The sequence below is a fragment of the Gambusia affinis genome, linkage group LG18 (assembly GCF_019740435.1).
Source record: "Gambusia affinis linkage group LG18, SWU_Gaff_1.0, whole genome shotgun sequence".
In the NCBI taxonomy this organism is placed as follows: domain Eukaryota; kingdom Metazoa; phylum Chordata; class Actinopteri; order Cyprinodontiformes; family Poeciliidae; genus Gambusia; species Gambusia affinis.
The window spans coordinates 4,054,075-4,074,156 of record NC_057885.1 but is presented as its reverse complement, the minus strand read 5'-3'; the positions used below and the strand labels follow the sequence as shown (position 1 = coordinate 4,074,156).

The 20,082-nt window shown below is 40.2% G+C and overlaps 1 protein-coding gene across 2 annotated transcripts in view; it reads right to left on the bottom strand.

The window, feature by feature from the left end:
• LOC122820515 (RAS guanyl-releasing protein 2-like) overlaps nucleotides 1-20,082 on the bottom strand; it is a 57,427-nt gene that overhangs the window by 15,762 nt on the left and 21,583 nt on the right. For both annotated transcript variants that reach the window (XM_044097993.1, XM_044097994.1), the window contains exons 8-13: nucleotides 14,912-15,028; nucleotides 14,253-14,534; nucleotides 7,601-7,675; nucleotides 7,271-7,393; nucleotides 5,408-5,523; nucleotides 5,176-5,317 (exon numbers count right to left, since the gene is read on the bottom strand). In XM_044097993.1, the coding sequence (XP_043953928.1) occupies nucleotides 5,176-5,317; nucleotides 5,408-5,523; nucleotides 7,271-7,393; nucleotides 7,601-7,675; nucleotides 14,253-14,534; nucleotides 14,912-15,028 (855 nt within the window). The remainder of the gene's footprint in view (nucleotides 1-5,175; nucleotides 5,318-5,407; nucleotides 5,524-7,270; nucleotides 7,394-7,600; nucleotides 7,676-14,252; nucleotides 14,535-14,911; nucleotides 15,029-20,082) is intronic.

Sequence of the window (20,082 nt, the reverse complement as noted above, 5' to 3'; positions counted from 1 at the left end):
TGGCCGCTCTGTTTGTAGCCTCTTTCGTTTTCCTATCAGCTGCAGCATCCCCAAAACAGGACAGATGACCTGCTAAGAGCTCACAGTGACTTAAAGATGTTAATGTTAATGTTGACCTTTCTCAGCTGAGAAAGCTCCAGAACAATGTGTCATCTTGTAAAATATGTGGAAACTATCTTGATTTTTCACATGAGGCAGACCAAAAAAGTCTGGATGTGACGAAAGATTTATGACGCAGAATGATCTTAAGATTTAATTTATCTATTGCTGACATCTGCAGCCTGCAGGCACTCAATGACTGTCCAAAAATACTAACAATTTCATAAATACTTTAGCTTACCAGTTTTTCCTAGGTGTTTCTGTCCAACATACACATACATTTCTGCAAAGAATGACACAATATTTTTTATCGTTTTACTTTAAATTTAAATGTTGCAATAAAGAAAAGAAAATTTTAAACCTTGAAACAAAAGTAAAAATGACTGTTCTTTCCTAAATTTCGGGAATTTCCTACAGTAGAAATGATGACAACAAACTATTTTGTTCCACAGAGTCAGTTTGTAAAGGTTGCAAAACCCTAATTTCTTACCTGCTAGCATTTGGGTACGAGCAGGGCAAGTTTAGCCTTTTCAAGGAGATTGTCTCTGGAAGAAGGAGCCATATGCAAGATAAAAGGAAATGAAGTGCTGGAACCAGGATGGATGTGTGCTGCAGTACTGAAATGCTGTATTGGTAGCAATTTTATCGAAGCCTCACAAAACCTGTGTGTGAAGTTGTAAAAGGAGACTTTAAAACGTGCATAAACCTGCTGCTTTCATGTTCACATCGTCGCCCCTGGAGCAGCTGAGCGGCGACAGCAGGGCTGGCAGGTCAGACCAGGAAACATCTACGCTCTACTTTCAGCGCTACACCGCTTTGGCCTGCAGCGGTCTCGTTAACACAGACGGGCCCAGCAGCAGTGGGCTGCTTTGGCTCGTTATCTGCTTTTTTTTTTTTCTTCCTTTCTTTTTCTAAGGACAGATCATGTCATTACATTAAAAAAAAATAAAGGAAGCTCTCAATACTTCCCTCCTCCATGGATAAACCTGCAGTAATTAGCGGCGGCATGTGTTTGCCAGAACGTCTGAGCCTAATGAATGAGAGAACAGGGTCTGAAATAGAGAGAGCTCTGACTGAAGCTTGTGCTCTGGCATAATGTAGACATATTTTATTCTATTTAATGAAAAAATGTTTCTGTGAAATAAGCTAGTTGGAACTCTAATTGATCCACCCACTTAATCTGCTAGAAATATATAAACATAATGCGCGAGATGTCAAGTAGGATTTTCTCGAGAATATTTTTCAACACATTCTGAAAATAAGTCTCATTAATCTTATTTGAATAAATAGATATTGTCTTGTTCTGAATTAAAGTACACTGATTTTAAGGGATTTTCAAGCAGAGCTGTTGCAAAAAGCAATAAAACAATTAATCGCACGACAAATTAAAGCAAACTCAATAATTTCCACTTGCATGATTTCTTCTTTTTCTCTTTTCCTACCTAAAACTGGATGATAAAAGTCTTCAGTCTGATCCTCATAATTTGATGCAGACTTCATAATTTGTTTTATTTGTTGTTTTGCTTATTTATTTTAGACATTTCAAGTGTCTTCCAGTTCCAGTGTAAAATATTCATTCGAATTTAAAGTTCATTGATCTTTGAGAAGGTGTTCTTGCGTTATTTATGCAATTATCATTATATTGCTTGAAAATGGTCTCAAAACAACAATTGTATCGTTTATCACAATAAATTCTGGGACAATATATTGTCAAGCAAAATTTGTTATTGTGAAAGGTCTATATGGGGGCTTATTGAGCAGGTCGGTTTTGAAATAAAAGGTTGTTGGTTATTTGTAATGACATTAACCTCTAACCTTTTTAAGGATCTGTTTGAAAATGACGTTGCTAAAAGAAATTTAATGAATTTCACTTCTGCCAACCTGCAAATGTGCAGATAGCAGCGCTAACTTCTCATTTAGCTCTTTTGCTCTTACTTTGACATCACTTAGCATACTTAGCTGTCCCCGAATCAACATTTCCCGATCCACTCTAAAGCTCTAACCGCCACTGACTCGTCTGTCTTGCTAACTATCAGTTGAATAAAGTTTGACATCTGTGTTGAAGTTTTCGTTTTCAACTGTTCTGAATTTGTCGAGTAGTTAGACATATTCATGCTCTTATTTTGAAAACAGTTCCGTTTCCTCTCCTCACGTTCTCCCTCTTTTCCCAATGACTTTATTTCAAACAAGAAATGTTAACAAAATAAAACAAAACCAGAGAGATGAAGACATAAACAAGTATAATAACTAAGGGCTTCATAAAACGAGTAAAATATAATGTAAAACTGAAATTGGTGCTTGAGGGTTATAGTCGTTGACGGGCAGATAATTTCAAATAAAGTTTGCATTAACTAAATTCCGTGCTGGCCTAGCACTGTAGGTTTAGTGCAGCAAACGTTTTAGCTAGTGGTTGAAACCAGTGACCGAAATAAGTTTCCTTTTCCACAAACTGAACATTCCTTTTTGATGACTAAATGGTGTGTGTGGACCGAGTCTGCCCGGCTCATTTAGATTTCATGCGAACTAAATTGTGAGGAGCTCAAAGAGACTCTGAGATGCAGTCTGTCTTACAGACACACTCCGAGCCTTTAGCGTCCTCTGGAGATGCCGACACACACATTCTGCTGCGTGTCTGCTCGCTCTGTGTGTTTAGTAAAACTCATCTGCGAGCCATTAATTAGGACCGAAGGAGGCTGCGGGCGGAGCGGCGCAAGATTCAGATGATCTGCGGGCGTGTGTATGTGTGTGTGGGTAGAGGGGGGGGGTGAACTCTGCAGTGTTTACTGGCTCCACTCGAGCAGCATATTTGAAACAAGTGCTGGAATAAAAAAAATAAATAACATAAAATACCAGGCTGCAGGGGAAAATATTGTTTTTACAGAGGAGCCAAGAGGAAGGTACAAAGTAGGCAGACGAGGATGCGGCTGGTGTATCTGCTTCTGCCACACACACACACATGCACGCGCACGCCCACACACGCACACACACACACACACACACACGGATATGTTCAAAGCACAGAGTCCTTATCTCTCCATGCTCTCTATTCTGAATTTCCCCTCAGGATGAGTGGAAAATGTCAGCCTCCCTGGAGAATAAATGTGTGTACAGCAGCGGTGTTGGAGTTTTAATGAAAGTCGGTGCATATAATCTTCTGGGCACTCTGCCGCCTGAACGCAACACAAAGAGACCAACCAGAAACATCCAGAGCCGACTAAAGCCACGCTCCTCTTCCTGACTCACTAAACAACACACTGCTCCTCGGGAGGAATGTCAAGGACACACACACACACACACACACACGCACAGAGGTGACACCGCCACAGACGAGGGTTATCATTTCACCCAATTACCTTTCTTCTATGTTTCCCAGAATGCAACTGGAGCTCATAGTAATTGGCATTGGCCTGACCTGACATGGAGGAAAAGCCTGGGAGAGAGGCTCCATCACGACGGTGGAGGCAAATAATGATGTGCAAATAGCAAATAGTCTCCCCACGCTCTGTGTGAGATGACATGGTGATCGTGTCTGACCTTTGACCTTTGAAAAGAAATGACGCCTGGTATTGACAGACGGGATGAAAGCGATCAACAATAAAATATGGACGAATAAAGCAAAGACTGAAACGTCCTGAAGGAGCAAAACATCATTTTAAAGATCCACTGACAGGAGTTACAGAAGTTTTATGTCAAGTTGGTGATAAACTGGTTTCTGAAGTTAAAAGATTTTCAGTTTTAAGTTTAAAAAATTCCATTTGAAAATGCATCATAAGTGATGAAAATCTATTTTTTTATATAAGAAGGAAAGGAAGAAAGAGAAAGAAAAAAGAAAGGTGGAAAAAGGAAGAAAGAAAGGAGAGGAGGGAAATGAAAAAGAGAGAAAGGAAACACAAAGAGAGAAAAGAGCAAGGTCAGAAGAAGAGATGTGGAAGGTAGAAAAATCCTACAGAGGAACAAAGAAGGAAGAAAGTTAGAAAATAACAAAGGATCTAAAAAAAGTTAGACAACTTAGAAACAGAATCTGGAAATTCAAATATTTTTCTGTACTCTTAATTATCCTAGAAAATACTGACAACTTTTAAATCCACAACTTTTGCAGATTTTACTAGCCTATGTAGAAACGCTGCATACAGAGAAAGTCAGACGGTACTGATGAGCCGAAACACCCATCAGAAATGATCATGTTCAAAAGTGACGTGAAAAATTCACAAAGCAGGAAAAAGACGTTTTTCTGTAAGATTTGTCCACTAATGCTTAAACATTTGAACATCAGCTTTGACACTTTTAGCAAAATGTTGGGATGAAAACATCTTCAGACATGTGGGTTTTTTTTTTTTATAGCATTGTTTCTACTGTGTGTGTTAATGCATATTAAGATCTATTTGGTGACAGAAACAGTCAGAATAGTTCTAAGAAGGGAGGACAGAAATACTCTGAGATTTTGGCTCACATGGTTGTTCATGTCATATATATGGTATAATATATATATAAACAGAACTCAATCACCTTATTATTTTCTCTATGTTGAAGGATTTTTTGATCCAGAATTTTTAGCATTCCAAACACAAACACTGTTCTCAGAAAATATTCCTATCTTAAACTGGCTTCTTCAATTTTTCATATTTAATAATATATTACATTTATGTACTTATGTATTTAGTTATTTCTTTTCTTTAATTAATTTATTTTATTATTTATTTTTCTCTCTTTCTTCATCCCAGTTTTTTGGGGGCTTTTTTTTCGTGTGTGTGTGTGTGTTTTTGTTTTGCCTTTAAGCTCCGTTTCTGAAAATACATTTTAAAAGAGTGTTAAACAAATTTACTGATATTTGTGGAACAGGGGAAAAAATGGTTAAAAGAAAAGTACTTCTCCAGTAATGCCAGTTTTGTTTTCTTAAGTCAATGATAAATTGTGATCAAAAACCTTCACGAGTGTTTTTGTCACTCGTGAAACAGGAGTGAACGGTGTAACATCTGGACCGCGGCAGAGCAGAAAAAACCTCCGTCAGGATTCACATCATTCCCTCTGACAAAAAGAGATATAAACAGTAAGAGTAAGTTATTAGTGGTTCCTTACAAAGCCAGCGCAGTGCTCGCAGAACGTTGGCTTCACGTAGGTGGTCTCTGTGAAGGTGTGGATGAAGCCCATCTTGCAGTTCAGCAGAGAACTGGCTTTCAAGAAGAAGTCGATCATCTCCTCTCTGCTGATCTTCCCGTCTCTGCGACCGAAGGCAAAAGGAAGGGGCAGACTGTAAACACACACCGACGTCGCTCACTTTATCGCGTGTGTTTAACTGATGGACTCTCACTGGTTCTTGTCCAGCTCCCCAAACTTGCTGAGGTAAGGGAAATTGTTCCTGATTGCTTCAAACTCGTCCCTGGAGATGTGGCCGTCGCCGTCTGTGTCAAAGTTCTTGAAGACACTCTGGAGGTAAAAAAAAAAAATAAATAAATAAAAAAAGATTATAAAATGGAGCACAGCATAAGATTTGTTGAACAGATGCAAGAAAAACCTGGAAAAACTGTGTGTGACTAAAATTAAAAAGTAGGTTAATAATGAGGTAATAGTTCAAGAGATAAGATTTCCTAAATATAAACAATATTTTACAGAAAATTAAATCTTCAATTTGTTATTTTTCACAAACTGTGTTTCAAGCTGCCTCTAGTCAGTGTGGAATTACATTATTCAGGTTTTTTGAGCAATGGTAGTTTCTTGTCACCCCATCTAGATCCTGGCTTGCTGGTTGCTAGGCGACTGGACATAGACCGATGTAATGGTAGGAGTAAATCTCAAGAACTGTGTGTATTTCTGAGCCGCTCACTTTTTGTCTCTGCGGTCGATGGGTTAGGGTTAGGACCGCGTCCTTGGTGCCAATTTTCCTAATTTTGGGAAATTGGTGATCGGCCGATTTTTACACGTGAAGCCGGTATTAATCACCGATTTTATCTGCCTCGGGAACGGTATTTAAATCAACTGTTATCTTCTGCTCTGCTGTGAGACAGGTTTGGCTGTAATTGTGTTATATTAAAAGTTTTGCCAGACCTGTTCTAAAGAGGTTATATTAGCCCTTGTGTGGTGCAGCGGTTTATCTTTCATTCGAGTTTTAGCTCCCTGGGTTTGCTGTTTTAATTGCTTGGTGACGACTAAAAGGGGCTCTTACTGCATTATTTGTCACATCAAGTGAAGAAAGCCCTTGGCAGCAGCAACCAGGCCACAATTTTAGGGGAAAACGCTGTAATAACCGCGTTCAGACTGGAGCGGTAAAAGCAGGAAGCTGTCACAGTCACATCAGCCGGCCTGCAGGACTTATTTATAGCCTGACGACGTAATGAAACCAAAACATCTTCTGCATGAAACCACAGTTCTCCTGCTTGCAAGTGAAAGATCACAATTGGTGATGGACTTAAAATAACGGAGGACCAAATTTAGCACCGCGGCTCATCTGTGAATGTGGGTAATTAGGACAAAAAACTTGCAAAAACAGAAGAAAATCAACATGAGATTCCACCAGAGAATACCTCCGTGTTATGACAGTCTGCAAACAAAACACTTTAGTTCCCCTCAATGGGAAACTTCAAATTCTTTTTAAGTAGAGTTCCATGGAGAACTATGAGTAGTTGGTACACCTGCACCTTAAATTATTTGAGCCCCTCCGCTAATAAGCTTTATTATCCAAACATGCAAACTAGCAGATGGTTTGCAGTGAACAATTGGAACAAGGATCATTTAAATACGTCAGTGTAGCTACTATATGAAACATGAAAAGTAATGTTCAGCCACTTACTGCAGAATCAGATTCATTTAGTTGGTAAAAATGTTTTAAATCCCACCAAATATTTTCAGTAAAGTAGAAAAATTCAATTAATCTCTGGGTTTCTGGTGACAAAGGAAGTGAATCATCCCCAGAGCTCCACTGAACTGCTGCCGTGCTTCGCTGTATGTATGATGACCTACTCAGAGAATTTTAACCTGTGGTTCACTGAGAACCAAAATTGCTTCAATTAAAAGGCTCACAACTATATCAGAATGTAACATTGTTCCACGTCTTCAGCTTTCCGGCCAACATTAAATAGTCCTTCTATGGAGGACAAGAGCAGATAATAAGTTATCTGTATCGTTGTGGTCCCTGACAGATCCCAGGAGTTAGACCGAGCCCCCAGAGGAAACTCACCTCCACCATCTTCTCTATGTGTTTCTTAATGATTGTGGGGTCAGCATTGGGTTTCACCGACACGGCCCACTCATCAATCATACTGGGCTTCGTTTCTGGCGCCGGGACAGGGCTGGAGTTCTGCTGCACAGCGAAGAAGCACAAAGGATCATGGGATTGAGGTTAAACCAAGGAAGAAAGAAGATAGCTTTGACAGAACAAAGCAAAGGTTAACACATCTGTTTTAGGCACTAACTTTCTGCTCTATTTATCCTCAAAACATTCTGCTTCAGTGCTTTGGGATGGGTGTTGACAGGTGTAAAGAGAAGGTACGAGCAAAAAGTATCTTACAGCTGACTTGCGTGGTTCCCTCTGTAGAGACATCTGGTAGATCTCCTCCTCAGTGTGGTACTGGTCCAGTGATACCTGCAGAGAACACATGAGTGTCAGGCATGTGTGTCACAATAAATGTCTCTAAGAACAAATAAAATGTCTCCTGATAGTTTTTTAAAATAACTCTGCCTGAAATGTTTGTCAATATTTTATTGTATGTCTGGGATTTGAAGCCTATAAAAGCCAGTATGTTAACAGAAGTCTATTGTCTTTCATTAAAAAAATATATATAGGTATTTATAATTTCCCTTACATATATTTTTCTTTACACACTATGATTACTGCATTCTCACTTATAGTGTTTCTGCTTTTATTTATTATTGTTATTATATAATGTTTCATAAGTTTTTACTACATTCAACTACTTCTACAAATTGTGCTAATTCATATATCAAAACATTCTGCTTATTCTGGAGATTTCTACTATGACTTTTGCTAAAATTTACCATTGTACTTTTTGAAACATTTGTGCTTTTGTGCAAATCTTTGCCCCATTGAAACACATTGAAATTCTTCAAAATTCCACAAAATTCTGCTAGAATTGTCTACTTTTTCACAGCCTACTACTTCTGCCTACTTCAACCTAGAAACTCCAGTCAACTTTTAAACAAGTCACAAGCCATTAAGCTGTGTTCAAATGTCTCGACTTTTAGATATCTCTTACGGTTTTTCCACACTTGCGATTTAGGTTTTATGCAGATTTTTGATGGTTTTCAGGTTTACAGTGTCATCCTGTGAAGGAATGTTAGTCTTCGCTCTAACAACTGACGATTTTTGAACTTTTCATGCTTTTTGACAAACAAAATGATACTGTTCATACATATTTAACTGTACAGGAATAATTTATGCATTAAAATGTTGCCACGCATGTCTACTTTAAGGAACTATTAATATCATTAATTAATTACATTAATTAATATCTTACTGTCCTGGAGTACAGACATGTCACAACTTCTCCGATTCCTTCAATGTATTTTTCTGTTGTGCTCTGTTTATATCTATGTCAGCATTCTGCTTATCTACCTTTCTACATATGCTTCCTGTTTTTACTGGTTTTACTGTCTATGAATGTCTTCTGCAAACTTTAATCAATTTTAGCGATTCATGTATGAAGATTTTCTGCTTCTTTTGATACTTTAAGCTATTTCATTTGCTATGTTTTACTTTTTCAACTATTTCAGGTTTTATACTAATTTCTCCTTCTGCTAATCTGTGCTATATCTTTGGCTAAATTTAACTCTAGCAAAAATATTTCTGCCATGTATGACTGTAGCTTTCTTCTGCTTTTTCCCCTACTTCTTATGTCATGTTCTGCTGTTTGTTGCATTTTCTGCAGCAATCATTCTGCAGAAATGCATTCTCACAGCTGTTTCGCTAGGAATGACTCATTATAGAAGTCTTTAACTGTCGTTAAAAAGAGAAATTAAACTCATTGTGAAATATTTTTGTGAAATGTTGTCTCTGCTGCCCAAAGTTCGGCCTGTTACCACGACAACCATAAGCCTGTCATACAGCAACTGTCATTCAGTCAGAGGCCTCTTGAGATCTGATGTAAGACTGACTGCTAGTGGAGATCTTTCCTTTCCACTTCATTATCTAAGATACTTAGATGATATGATCAGAACACTTAATATCCCTTTGGGATAAATAAAATATTTTCTAATTGTTATAATAACAAATAAAACTTGATAGAATGAATTTTATATCTTGCTATAGCGAGAGAGTTTCTGGTTTTATTAAGACGCTGCTGTATTTATTGTTTAGCTCTGGCAGTTAAACACTTCTATAATTACTCAACACTGACATTTGACACTGTCAGTAATTCTTGACATGGAGAGGAGGTTTCCTACACACCATGAATTGGGAAAAAGTTGTGCTGTCTTGTGGACAATTACATATTTAGGCTCTTATCTTAAATTAATTCTTAAGGAAAGTTATAAATGCAACTGAAGGATTTTTGCCCGTAGGAGCCAATGTGCCTGTTTATGTGAAGAGTCGTAATTTAAGGAACTGAAGTTTAAAATTAAATATGGCCTTTGAATTACGCTCATTCAACACTGTCAAAAGGCTATAAAATTGAATATAATAAATCACATGAATTGTTTCTGGGATTAAATATGACACCCAGCGATCAAACTTGAGTTTGTGTCTCTCTTTTTCCTGAACTTTTTTTTTTTTTAATAGCTGTTTTTCTTCAGTTTCTACTCTCCGATCTCCATTCTTCCACGGAAGCACCAGCTGCAAGCCGTCGTTCATCTTTTGACGGTCAGTCTCAGGTCACATGGTGTCACCTGAACCGACCTTGTTAGCAGACAAATGGCAGCTGGAGGCGGCAGCTCAAGAAGTTACTTTTACCGAAGGGCAAAAGAAACCCAAGCAGATGTTTACAAATCCGAGACAGACTAAAGTGAATAAGTTCAGTTTGCGTTTGCTCCCACCTCTGCAGCTCTTTTGCTGCCCTCTGCGAGGCAGAGCTGGACCTGGGCGTTTATCACAGCGAGATGCATTGTTCCGTCCAAAATGAAAAATATTCACTGGATCGGCGGGTACCTTGCACACAAAGACGGCTCACCTGTTCACAGTAGGAAGTGTTAAGCAGAGCCCGGTCTAACAGCAGCCTCCCTCTGCATCCTCACACTACGTTACTACAGCAACAGCTGCATTTATTTCTGGGCAAGGTTACAAATTGACAGTCACGCATACGTTTCCACCACTGACCCCACAGTTGTTCTGCGCTGAGCTGTTGACTCATTGTCAGGCTGTTTCCTGTGTTTTACTGAGGCAGACCAGGAAGGACAAAAGCTTTTTTTTTTTTGCTGATTCAGTTCACTTATTTACCAAATTTTATTCTTCCTCAGTCTAAAGGCTTAGAAGGAGTTATTCAGTTATAAAATCCAAGTTATTTTATCTAAATTACGTGCATATAATAATTTGGTTAGTCAGAACTTTGACTAGGCAGAGAGCTCGATGTGCTCATTGTCCTGCAGTAAGTCGATTTTATTAGTGCTGATGTGAAAGCCTCACCACACATCCTGTCATCCTGCTTGGTTTCTGAAAACTCTTACTGAAATGTCCAGAAACAACTCCCGACGGTTTGTGACGAAAAAGTTTGGTAAGAGAGGCTCGTGTTTAACGTGGGGATGGCGTCTCCATGGTGATCTGTACTGTTGCTTTTCCGCTGCCGTTTTAAATGTAGGTCAGATATAGCTGTGGGTTATCTGAAGATGTTGCACCATTAGATTAGACTGTGATGACAATCTGACACGTTCTATGGGTCACAGCTCTTTTCACTGGCTCATATATTTTGTTTTTCCCCTTGTAGTTCAGCGTCAGTTAACTTTACCCAACCTTTCAAAAACTTTTTAAAAACCTTCTTAATAAATCTGAACATATACATTTTACATCAAAGGCGTTGCACAGAGAGGGGACGACAAGATTAGACTTCTCACTTGGCTGCTACTGGCTGCCTAGCTGCTAACGATAAGTACGTTAGCTTGTTGTAGGGTGACCAGACGTCCTCTTTTTCCCGGACATGTCCTACTTTTCAGACCTAAAAAAATGTCCGGGGGGAATTTAAAAATCGTCCGGGATTTTGGTCAACTGCCTCAAAAAACATTACATAGCTTATAGTGCATTGTGATCACATTGCCACTCCGTTCCACTACTCCATTCCAGGTTTCTTTGTATGGCAAATTAGTACACCGGCAAAAATGAAGTTAGAACATGTTAAATATGCACTAAATATATGTTAGGACAAACATATTTATTCTTCCTTCCTTTGATACGCCCTTGTCTGTAAATGGTCATGGTTGTGCAAAATTATGATTTTGATGATGTTACAAAACTATTAGAGTGAGCTGTGTTAGAGAGCTGTTGTTTCATTTGAGTTCAGTGTACTTTAAGTCTGAAGAATAAGCAGGTGAATTAAATGCCAATTGTGCTTCACGCAGTTGGCAATAATGTGCAGGTTGATTGGAACATTTACAAAGACTCTTGCCCAGGGGGATTCCATTATGTACTTTTCTTAAAAGCGTTGCTCTTAACTGTGATAAAATTGTGATTTTCCTGTTAATTATGCACAGGGTACCCTGGCTAATAAGCAGGAGACCAATGAAGTCATTTGTTTTTCTTGGAACTCAGTGGAAATAAATCCAAAGGGTGGCTGAAAGAATGCATGCCAAACTTGTCACATTTTAATTTTTAAAAAGACTACAGTCATTCGCTACTTTGTGTTGATCCACTCGAAAAAAAAAAAAAGACACAAAACATTCAGAGTGAGAAATATTTCTGGAAGACCCTGCATCTGCATACGTTAAAGCAGTTACACCTGCGCGGTCTCCGATGCTTTGACGCAGAGAGAGACTGCAGGGTTTAGAGTTATTCCATCAAATTTCTCTCCATCTCTCCATCTTATCACTGCAAGCCGAGCAGGACTCAACACACATCACGTCCACTAGCTACTGACAAAAGATAATTGAGTATTGACCCCGTCCCGTAAACTTTCCTGGCGTCCGCCTCAGATTTAAACCCCTTAAAAAGGACGGCGAGGTGACTTCTGTTGTCAGCGGGTGCCGTATAAATAAACCAAATTCCAGCAGCTATCTCACATCAACACTGGCAGCCTGGCTGAGTAATTGATCTCTTGGGATTGTTTAAGCTTCCCTTCCCACATCCCGGAAACATCTGCCAACAATAATGAAACACAAACACAGAAGCGGTAAAGTGGCGGTGCTAAAACGGAAACCCAATGCTTTCATGCTGATCTGCCGGGAGAGCCAAATCTGAAAATTGGTCTCACGCATGGGAAGTAGTAAATACAGCTCTTTGCAAAAGTAATTCAGTTTGTTCCGTTTTTCACATTTTGTCTCATTAAGACCACAACCTTCAAAGTGTTTTGTAGGGATTTTATGCGGTAGAGCAGCACACAGTAGCATATAATTGTAGAAGGAGGTAAGGAACAGTGGATCCCTGGTGAGGAGAGGAGGCAGGAGGGGCAGGGGCGGTCAGGGGGGGTCAGGGGGTTAACAACCCCTAAAACTCATGAATACTGAGAAGACCCTCTAAAGATGTTTTTAACTGCTAATTTTAATTGTTCATACATAAAATATACCACAATGTGGTTTGATATGCACAAAGCAAATCAACAGCAGAAGCTAACATCTCCAGAGTTTGAGCTACGCCCTTCAGCCAATCAGAGCCTAGGAAAAGCCCCAACATACAATGATCCACTGAGAACCCCGCCCCTACTGAACAACGACTGGGTAGGAGTCCACTGTAAAGTCTTAAGTTCACTGGTAATTCCCCCCCTTTACTCTCATACCCCTATATGAAATCTGTTGCAAACAACTGTCTTTAGAAACCACCTATTTAGAGACGGTGACTCTAAATAGGTGGCCACCGTCACCACTCAACTCAGCTCCACTTGGCTCGTCTCGGTTCAGATCAAACTGCCTTCTTGGCATTTGCGGTCCGAGAGTTTTACTGTTCAACACCGAGTGGAACAGAAGCAGAGAGGAAGTTCAGACAGGAAGGAAAACTGGCGTAACGTAATTATGTCCTGAGGAATGTTTCTCCTTTACATCCTAATAGCATTTCAGTCGGTCTTCTTCTGTAGGAAGCTTGAAAAATGAGAACGAATGTTAGAAAAGTAATCAGATATTCCAGAAAACCAGTGATGTTTATCTGAAACACGCTATCAGACACACTTTCTTCTTTAAGTTGATGCACAGGAGTGGGCTTTGATTTCATATTTGCCAGACTTTGCTTTCATGTCATGACATCTTTCCTTGTGAGCAGTGTTAGTTGTTTCAACTGTATCTCCACCACTTCTATACAGAACCCTGTAAGGATGGCCTTGTCAAAGTCACAAAATTCAATCAAAATGCCCTGAAATGACTTTAGTGTGCCTGGATTCAAATAATTCTGCACAGAATAGGTAACTCTATCTTCACACGTTGATGTGGCTGACTTCTTTTCTGTCCTGAATCGTCATTTGAAAACCTAATTCTGTGTTTCATCAAGTTCTGTTTGGATAACAATCTGAAACATTTTAGAGCAAATTAGAAGAAATCTGTAAACGTGTTAATTGGATCTTGGTTTTTCCATCTTTTTTCGCTCTGTGAATTAACCAGTAATTAAATACTGAACCGATTAACCCTTGTTCATTTACACTCCTCAGTCCATCTGTTCCAGTCTTTGCTCCATGAGTTGCTTGATATCAAATACCTGTACGCTTGGCAGCCTTCGCCCGGCTACATCCTCAGCCTTCACCAACCTTTGCATCATATTCTCCGGTGGTTCTGATCCAACTGCTATATAAATAAAACGTTTTCTTCTTCTTCTGCCCCTGAGATGACTTATTGCTAAAAACGTTTGTGTTCCGGCTCTCTTCACTCACTCTGTCTCGTCGAGTTTGTGCACAGATTTGTCCCATCTGGCTACAACAGAGCAGCTGCCAGAATGGGCGTCACAAACTGGACGCCTGTCACATTGGCCTGTTTTGTCATTCGCAGCGTTCTTCCATTCGGTCTAGTCTGACTGCTCCTTTGAGAATGGTTCTGTTGTTAGCACTTTTATTTCTACAGGTTGCACCCAGAGCCCCAGAACTCACGGTGAGCAGGTTGAGCAGGTCGGGGTTGGACTCGATGTTCGGCGGAGTGCTCTGGATCAGGGTCAGCTCCTGCAGGATGGCGTAGAGCTGCTGGGTTTTGGCCAGGTTCACGCGCGTCTTCTCCTTGTCGGCCCAGTCCGGCAGCGCCACGTGCACGGCTATCAGGTCCTTCAGGTGCACGCCGAGGATGGGGAAGCGGAAGCCCGAGCACTCGGAGAAGCGTTTGCGGTACTGGCTGTAGTTTCCGCATGACGTCACCAGTTCGATGAGGTTGTTAAAGACCTGCAGGTGAGCAAAGGAAGGGTTGATTTTTAGAGTCTGGTTTATGAGACTCCCAAATGTTCAGCAAAACTGTTACTCCAGATGGACTCATGTAAGAGTAGAAACTGTACATCCACCCAACTGTTCTGATCAACACTCTAGTCATGTGGCTCAAATTCATAGTTCTAAAAAGACACAACGTGGGAGTAATGGGCAACGACAAGCAGCTCTGCAACTCTCACAGAAGAGAGGTGGGCTGCCAAATCAAGATTCAATGTTCCACTTTAGCTAAGTGGACCGGTACGCTGAACACTGCAGACTGGTGTGGCCGGTGTCCGAAAGCGAACACCAGAAATGGAGTTGGGCGACGGCGCAGAGGGCAGGGGTCGATGCTGCACCTTGTTGGTCTCTGCACTGATGTGGCTCTGGGTGTCTTTGAGGCGGGAGATGGAGCTGTTGCTGAGGCCGCCCACCACCGCCATCAGGGTGTTGAAGTTCTGCAGCTGAAGCAGTTTCTGTCGTGGAGAAGAGAAGAACAGAAAATACAACATGTTTATGTAAGCTGTCTAAAAGACAACGCCTTTCTGGACTGTGTGGGGGTTACATCGGACAAAAACTTTTTCCCGATTTAAGAAGGTTACCAAAGTTATTCCTGTTCGCCGAAGGAGAGGAACTTTATTACTTTCTTAAGGGTTAAATTTACTTTTTAAATGCATGCCTTCAGTTAAATTCTTCTCAGCATCTTCCCAAATATTATCACAAATATTTATTTTCTTCCTGACACAACTTGCCTAACTTGGTCACATTTGTAGGTGTAAAGTGAACACTCGCCTATTTGCAGTTCACTTATCACATGCTCTGCTTCTGTGGAGTATTCTGGTGAATTTAACTCCAAATTATCCACAGTGGGCTCTTGTGTCCCTTATATGAAAGTAGGCTGACAGGAAAGGGGGAAGGAGAGGGGGGAAGACATGCGCTAAATGTCGCCGGGTCCGGGAATCAAACCCGCGACGAGGACTCAAGGCCTCCAAACGTGGGTCTCGCTATCCCCTACGCTACCACAGCATGCCCGAAAATTTGCTTATTTGTGAATTTTCTTCATAGAGCATATGAAAAATATTTAAGGGTGCACCGATTGCAGTTTTGTGGCCTGATACCAATTGACCGATACCAATTTTTTTGTCTCAAATTTTGCTAAATATCGTAACAAAGTCAATAATCACAGCTGAAACATACCACAAATACCACATGGCCAACTTTCTCTGCTCGCCTTCCTTAAGCAAATTATATCAAGATGGAAATAAATGTCAGTTTTTAATATCAGTTTTATTAATCAAACCAATACTGATATGTTAAAAAATGACTAATATTGGCTGACACAGATATTAGTGTCAAAATATCATCTATCCCTAAATATAATGTAATGTAATGCAATACCAAGGAAGATAAGGCACCACCAGCAGAAAACAACCAGGACACATAACCATCGTTAGCTGTGTTTCCATTACAAATGTGCGTAAAATATTCCACTAAAGTAAAAAAATAAAATAAAAATAAAAATTTGTGATTGTGGTATTTCCACTAAATAAGAAAGATGATTAAAATGATGTAATTAAAAACACAAGCTACATTATAATCAACTACTTCCTGTTGTATTCTCATTCATGGTTTGCACCAGTAGCAACTCATGTGATGCGAGATAGTTTCCATTGCAGTTTTGCAAATTTTGATACGGCCAAAAAAAAAAAAAAGAATACATCATTCCTGCACAAAAACGTTTTATCAAATTTATTTATTTATTTTTGAAATTGCCGTGTTTCTATTGAGCAAATTTATTTTCCCAATTTCAATTCTATGGTTAACCTAAACGCAGTTACTGACTGGTGAAATTGTGAAGAAATTAGCACTGATTAAAAGTTTCACAGTCTTTACAAACCTTTAAGTCAATTTAAGTCAATTGTTGCTTTTCTTTAGGCTGAAGCAGTTCTTCAGTTCAGCTTGTAAATATTCTCACACAGATGCAAAGCAGCCATTTGATAACTACTGACGCTCACTGCTAATTGTCCTTCTGCAGCTTGTGCATGTGAACTCAGGTCAGTCAGTTCTTGGCCACACTGCTGGCTGAGGCTTTTGAAAACTAAAACTACATCCATTCATTATCCGAGCTTTTGTTTTAATAACTTGTGTTCTGGATTTTCTATATGGGGGATAAAAAGAGTAAGTAAGCATTAATATCGATGCATGGAGGATTATCCCATGTTCAGTTTTTTTTTTTCTGTTTAAAGGTCTCAGCTATGTTTTTATTAAAATGAGTCTTGGGCAAGCAGTAATAAAACTGAAGCTCAAGCTGCTTTCGAATGCATTCTGCAACCTTAAAGCTCTTGACATTTCTGCAGCTTCCCCCAGCATGCACTGGTTGTGTCCCATTACAGCCTCCGATGGGGCGCCCAACTCCAATTCCTCATATTCTCCTCCTTCATTGCAAACCAGCACCATTAGTCCACCTGCTGCTTTCTTCCAATTTATTTCCCTTAATGCTCTGTGGGAATTTGCCCTTCTGCCTTTGTCGATGAAGACGACGCGTCTCCCTGCTCCTCGCCCCGCTCTGCTTCGCTGTACGTCTGTTTCCACGGCCCTCGCGTCAGATCCAGGCAGAGCCGGCGCTCTGCCTGGGCGCCGCTCGGCGCCGCTCAGCGGATCGATCCCTGAGGGTGTGTGAGCTGGATGAAATGGTCCCCTGCGGCAGGCCTCCCATGCAGCAGCGACCCTATTGATTTCCAGTGAGATGCCAGCAGGATGAAGGGCAGCGTGAAGCCCCGCAGAGGGCTGTTCATTAAGAGATAGAGCAACTTTAGCACACAGAGGAGAGGCTTTCATTGAAACGGATTCAAGTTCTGCTCTGCGTCTGAGCTGGATGCGTCATTTTCTAATAAATCCATTTAAACCTGCACCGCCTTCTCCTGAAAGGACCTGGCAGCACAACTTGATGTACAGATTGATAAGCTGCAGCTGCTGCAGGGCTTTACAAAATGACACCTTTTATTTGAGGTTTTCCACATTTTTGAACCATGTTAGAATCACAAATTTATGTGTATTTTATTGAGATGATGACAGCTTCATTTTGAAGTAAAAGATGTTTTTATTTGCAGCTCTTTTAATTTAATTAAATTGATTTCCAATCACCAGTCAATATTTTGTTACAACTCTAAAAGAAAATATACTAAAACTCGTGCTGTGGCGGCACAGGGGTTAAGCACAACCCACATACGGAAAGCCTTAGTCCTTGACGTGGCCGTCGCAGGTTCGATTCCCGGCCTGGTGGCCTTTGCTGCAAGTCTTCCCACTTCTCTCATTACCCACTATTAAACAAAGGCCACTATAGCCAATAAAATCTAATATAATATACTAAAACAAGATAAATGCTAGGTCTCCTATAACAAGTTGTACATTTAGATAACATTAGCATTGGTGATAAAAAAAAAAATACAGTTCATAAATATAATTAATCAATCTAATAAAAGGGGAATTCGAACATTGTGGAACTTCACAAGTCTTGTTGGGAAAAGGCTCAAGCCTTTTAATCCTGTGGCATGTCAGCGTGCTAAAACGTATTCTACTGAAAGCTAAGCTCAGCTCCAGCTGCCGTGCTCTCTTAATGATGACGACTGATGAGGAGTCAGCAGATCAAAGTTATTCCAACTAATCCTGGAGAGAAAAGTCCGTCAAAACCGACGTGGGCCGGCGCGTTGCCACCAGAACAAAATGTCACCAAAACCAATTGCAGCTCTTCTCTGAACCACGGCGGCGGATTGAGCAGTCAAACTCCTTTGCTCCCCGAAAGGTCAACGAAAAGAAAATGTCACCCGTGATGAGCAGAAAATAGTTTCTGTCTCTCCAGCAGCTCCGGTCAATACCAGCATCTGTCCTCTCTCTGCTCCGCAGAGGCACAGCTTCATAACACACCAGAAACGAGACGGCCGACTCATAATTAATGTGACTGAAACACTAAGGAGGGCTCTGCTGGACTCCCTTGACAAGAGCCCTAGGTAGGCAGCGATGTGTTCTGACAGAGAGACGTAAGGAACCCTGCTGAGAGCCGGCGGAATAAACCACGGCCGACTGCTGTCTGTTCTGTAGATACAGAGGAGATCAAACCCAGACTGGAGGGAGAGCTTTCATAACAACGGAAACAATCCACAAGCCCCACTGTCGGTAAGTAACGATGCGTCCTCGGAGCGCTGCAGCCTATTAAGATGGAAATACATCTGCGCTTTCTCTGCTCCACCGAGATTTCATCCTCACAGTGGAGATGAAGAAGATTGTCACATAGAGAGGGATGAAAAAAAATTACAACCCATCTGGCACACTGCAGAAAATGAGGAGATCAAGCGGAAATGAAAGCAATTACAGTAAAACCCGGGATGCCACTTACAGGGAGATTTCTTCAGTGAGAGGACGACAGTCTCCAGGAATCCAGTCAGCTACAAACGAGGCTTTTACTGGGATCTGGGATTGTTTAAAGATCAGGGATGGAGGAACTTTGAAGTTCCATATCTGAATAAATTCCTACAGTCAATGAGTGTGGGAATCAATAAGGTTCACCAAAGTTTACAATGTGCTGTCCGGGTGGTTTTTGAGCAAGAAGTTAACGTGTGAAATGTATGAACGAAACGTTTATGGTTTAAAAATAAATTCTCCGATTTTTTTAAATACCAAATCCCATTTCAAGCATTTTCCCCACCCCCCTTCCTTCTTTTCTTTCTTTTTTTTTAAAATAAACTATACATGAGAAAAATGTGCTTTTATTTCAATCAATCCTCCTAAGAGTTGACCAGAGTTCAAAGTTCAACTAAACACAAGCTATAAAACATTCTTCTAAAACAAGATGGTGGGCCCAGGGCAGATGACATCACTCAACCCAAAAAAATCCAAACTTCATAAACAGACAATTCTATCGATAAAATTGATCCGTCACCCAGCCAGCAACCAAATTAAACAAAAACAAGCCATAAGACAGGTGAATAGCAGCTGAATCTGAAGGCAGTTAGAAAAAATAAACTGTTTCTTTGAATTGGCATGTCTTGGTTTCTGGTGCCCCAACAGGACAAAGATGACAAGCAAACTAAAGATGTGGAATTTTTTCAGAAATTTTATCTCCAGTCCACACCAGAAATCCTGAACACATATTCATATGTGAGAATGGCCTAGTCAAATCCAGCCTAAACCTAATCGAAAATCTGTGACAAGACTTAAATATACAGTTGAAAGCAGAAGTTCAGTTTGATTTCTCTGTGTGTGAATTTAAATCAGAACAAACTTCTCTAATTATTCCTATTTGCTAAATGCCAGAATACTGAGAATATGTTATTACATTTTTCAAAATCATAAGTTTTTGAATATGTACATTCTATATACATCCATACAAAAAAAAATCCCACACCATGATGCTGCCACTTCCATAACTTACATTTGCGGTGGTGAAAGCATCGCGGTTTTCCTCCAGATGTATTGCAGGGGATTACCCTCAAACAACTCCACTTTGGGTTTTAGTTTTAGCTCACATTGCATT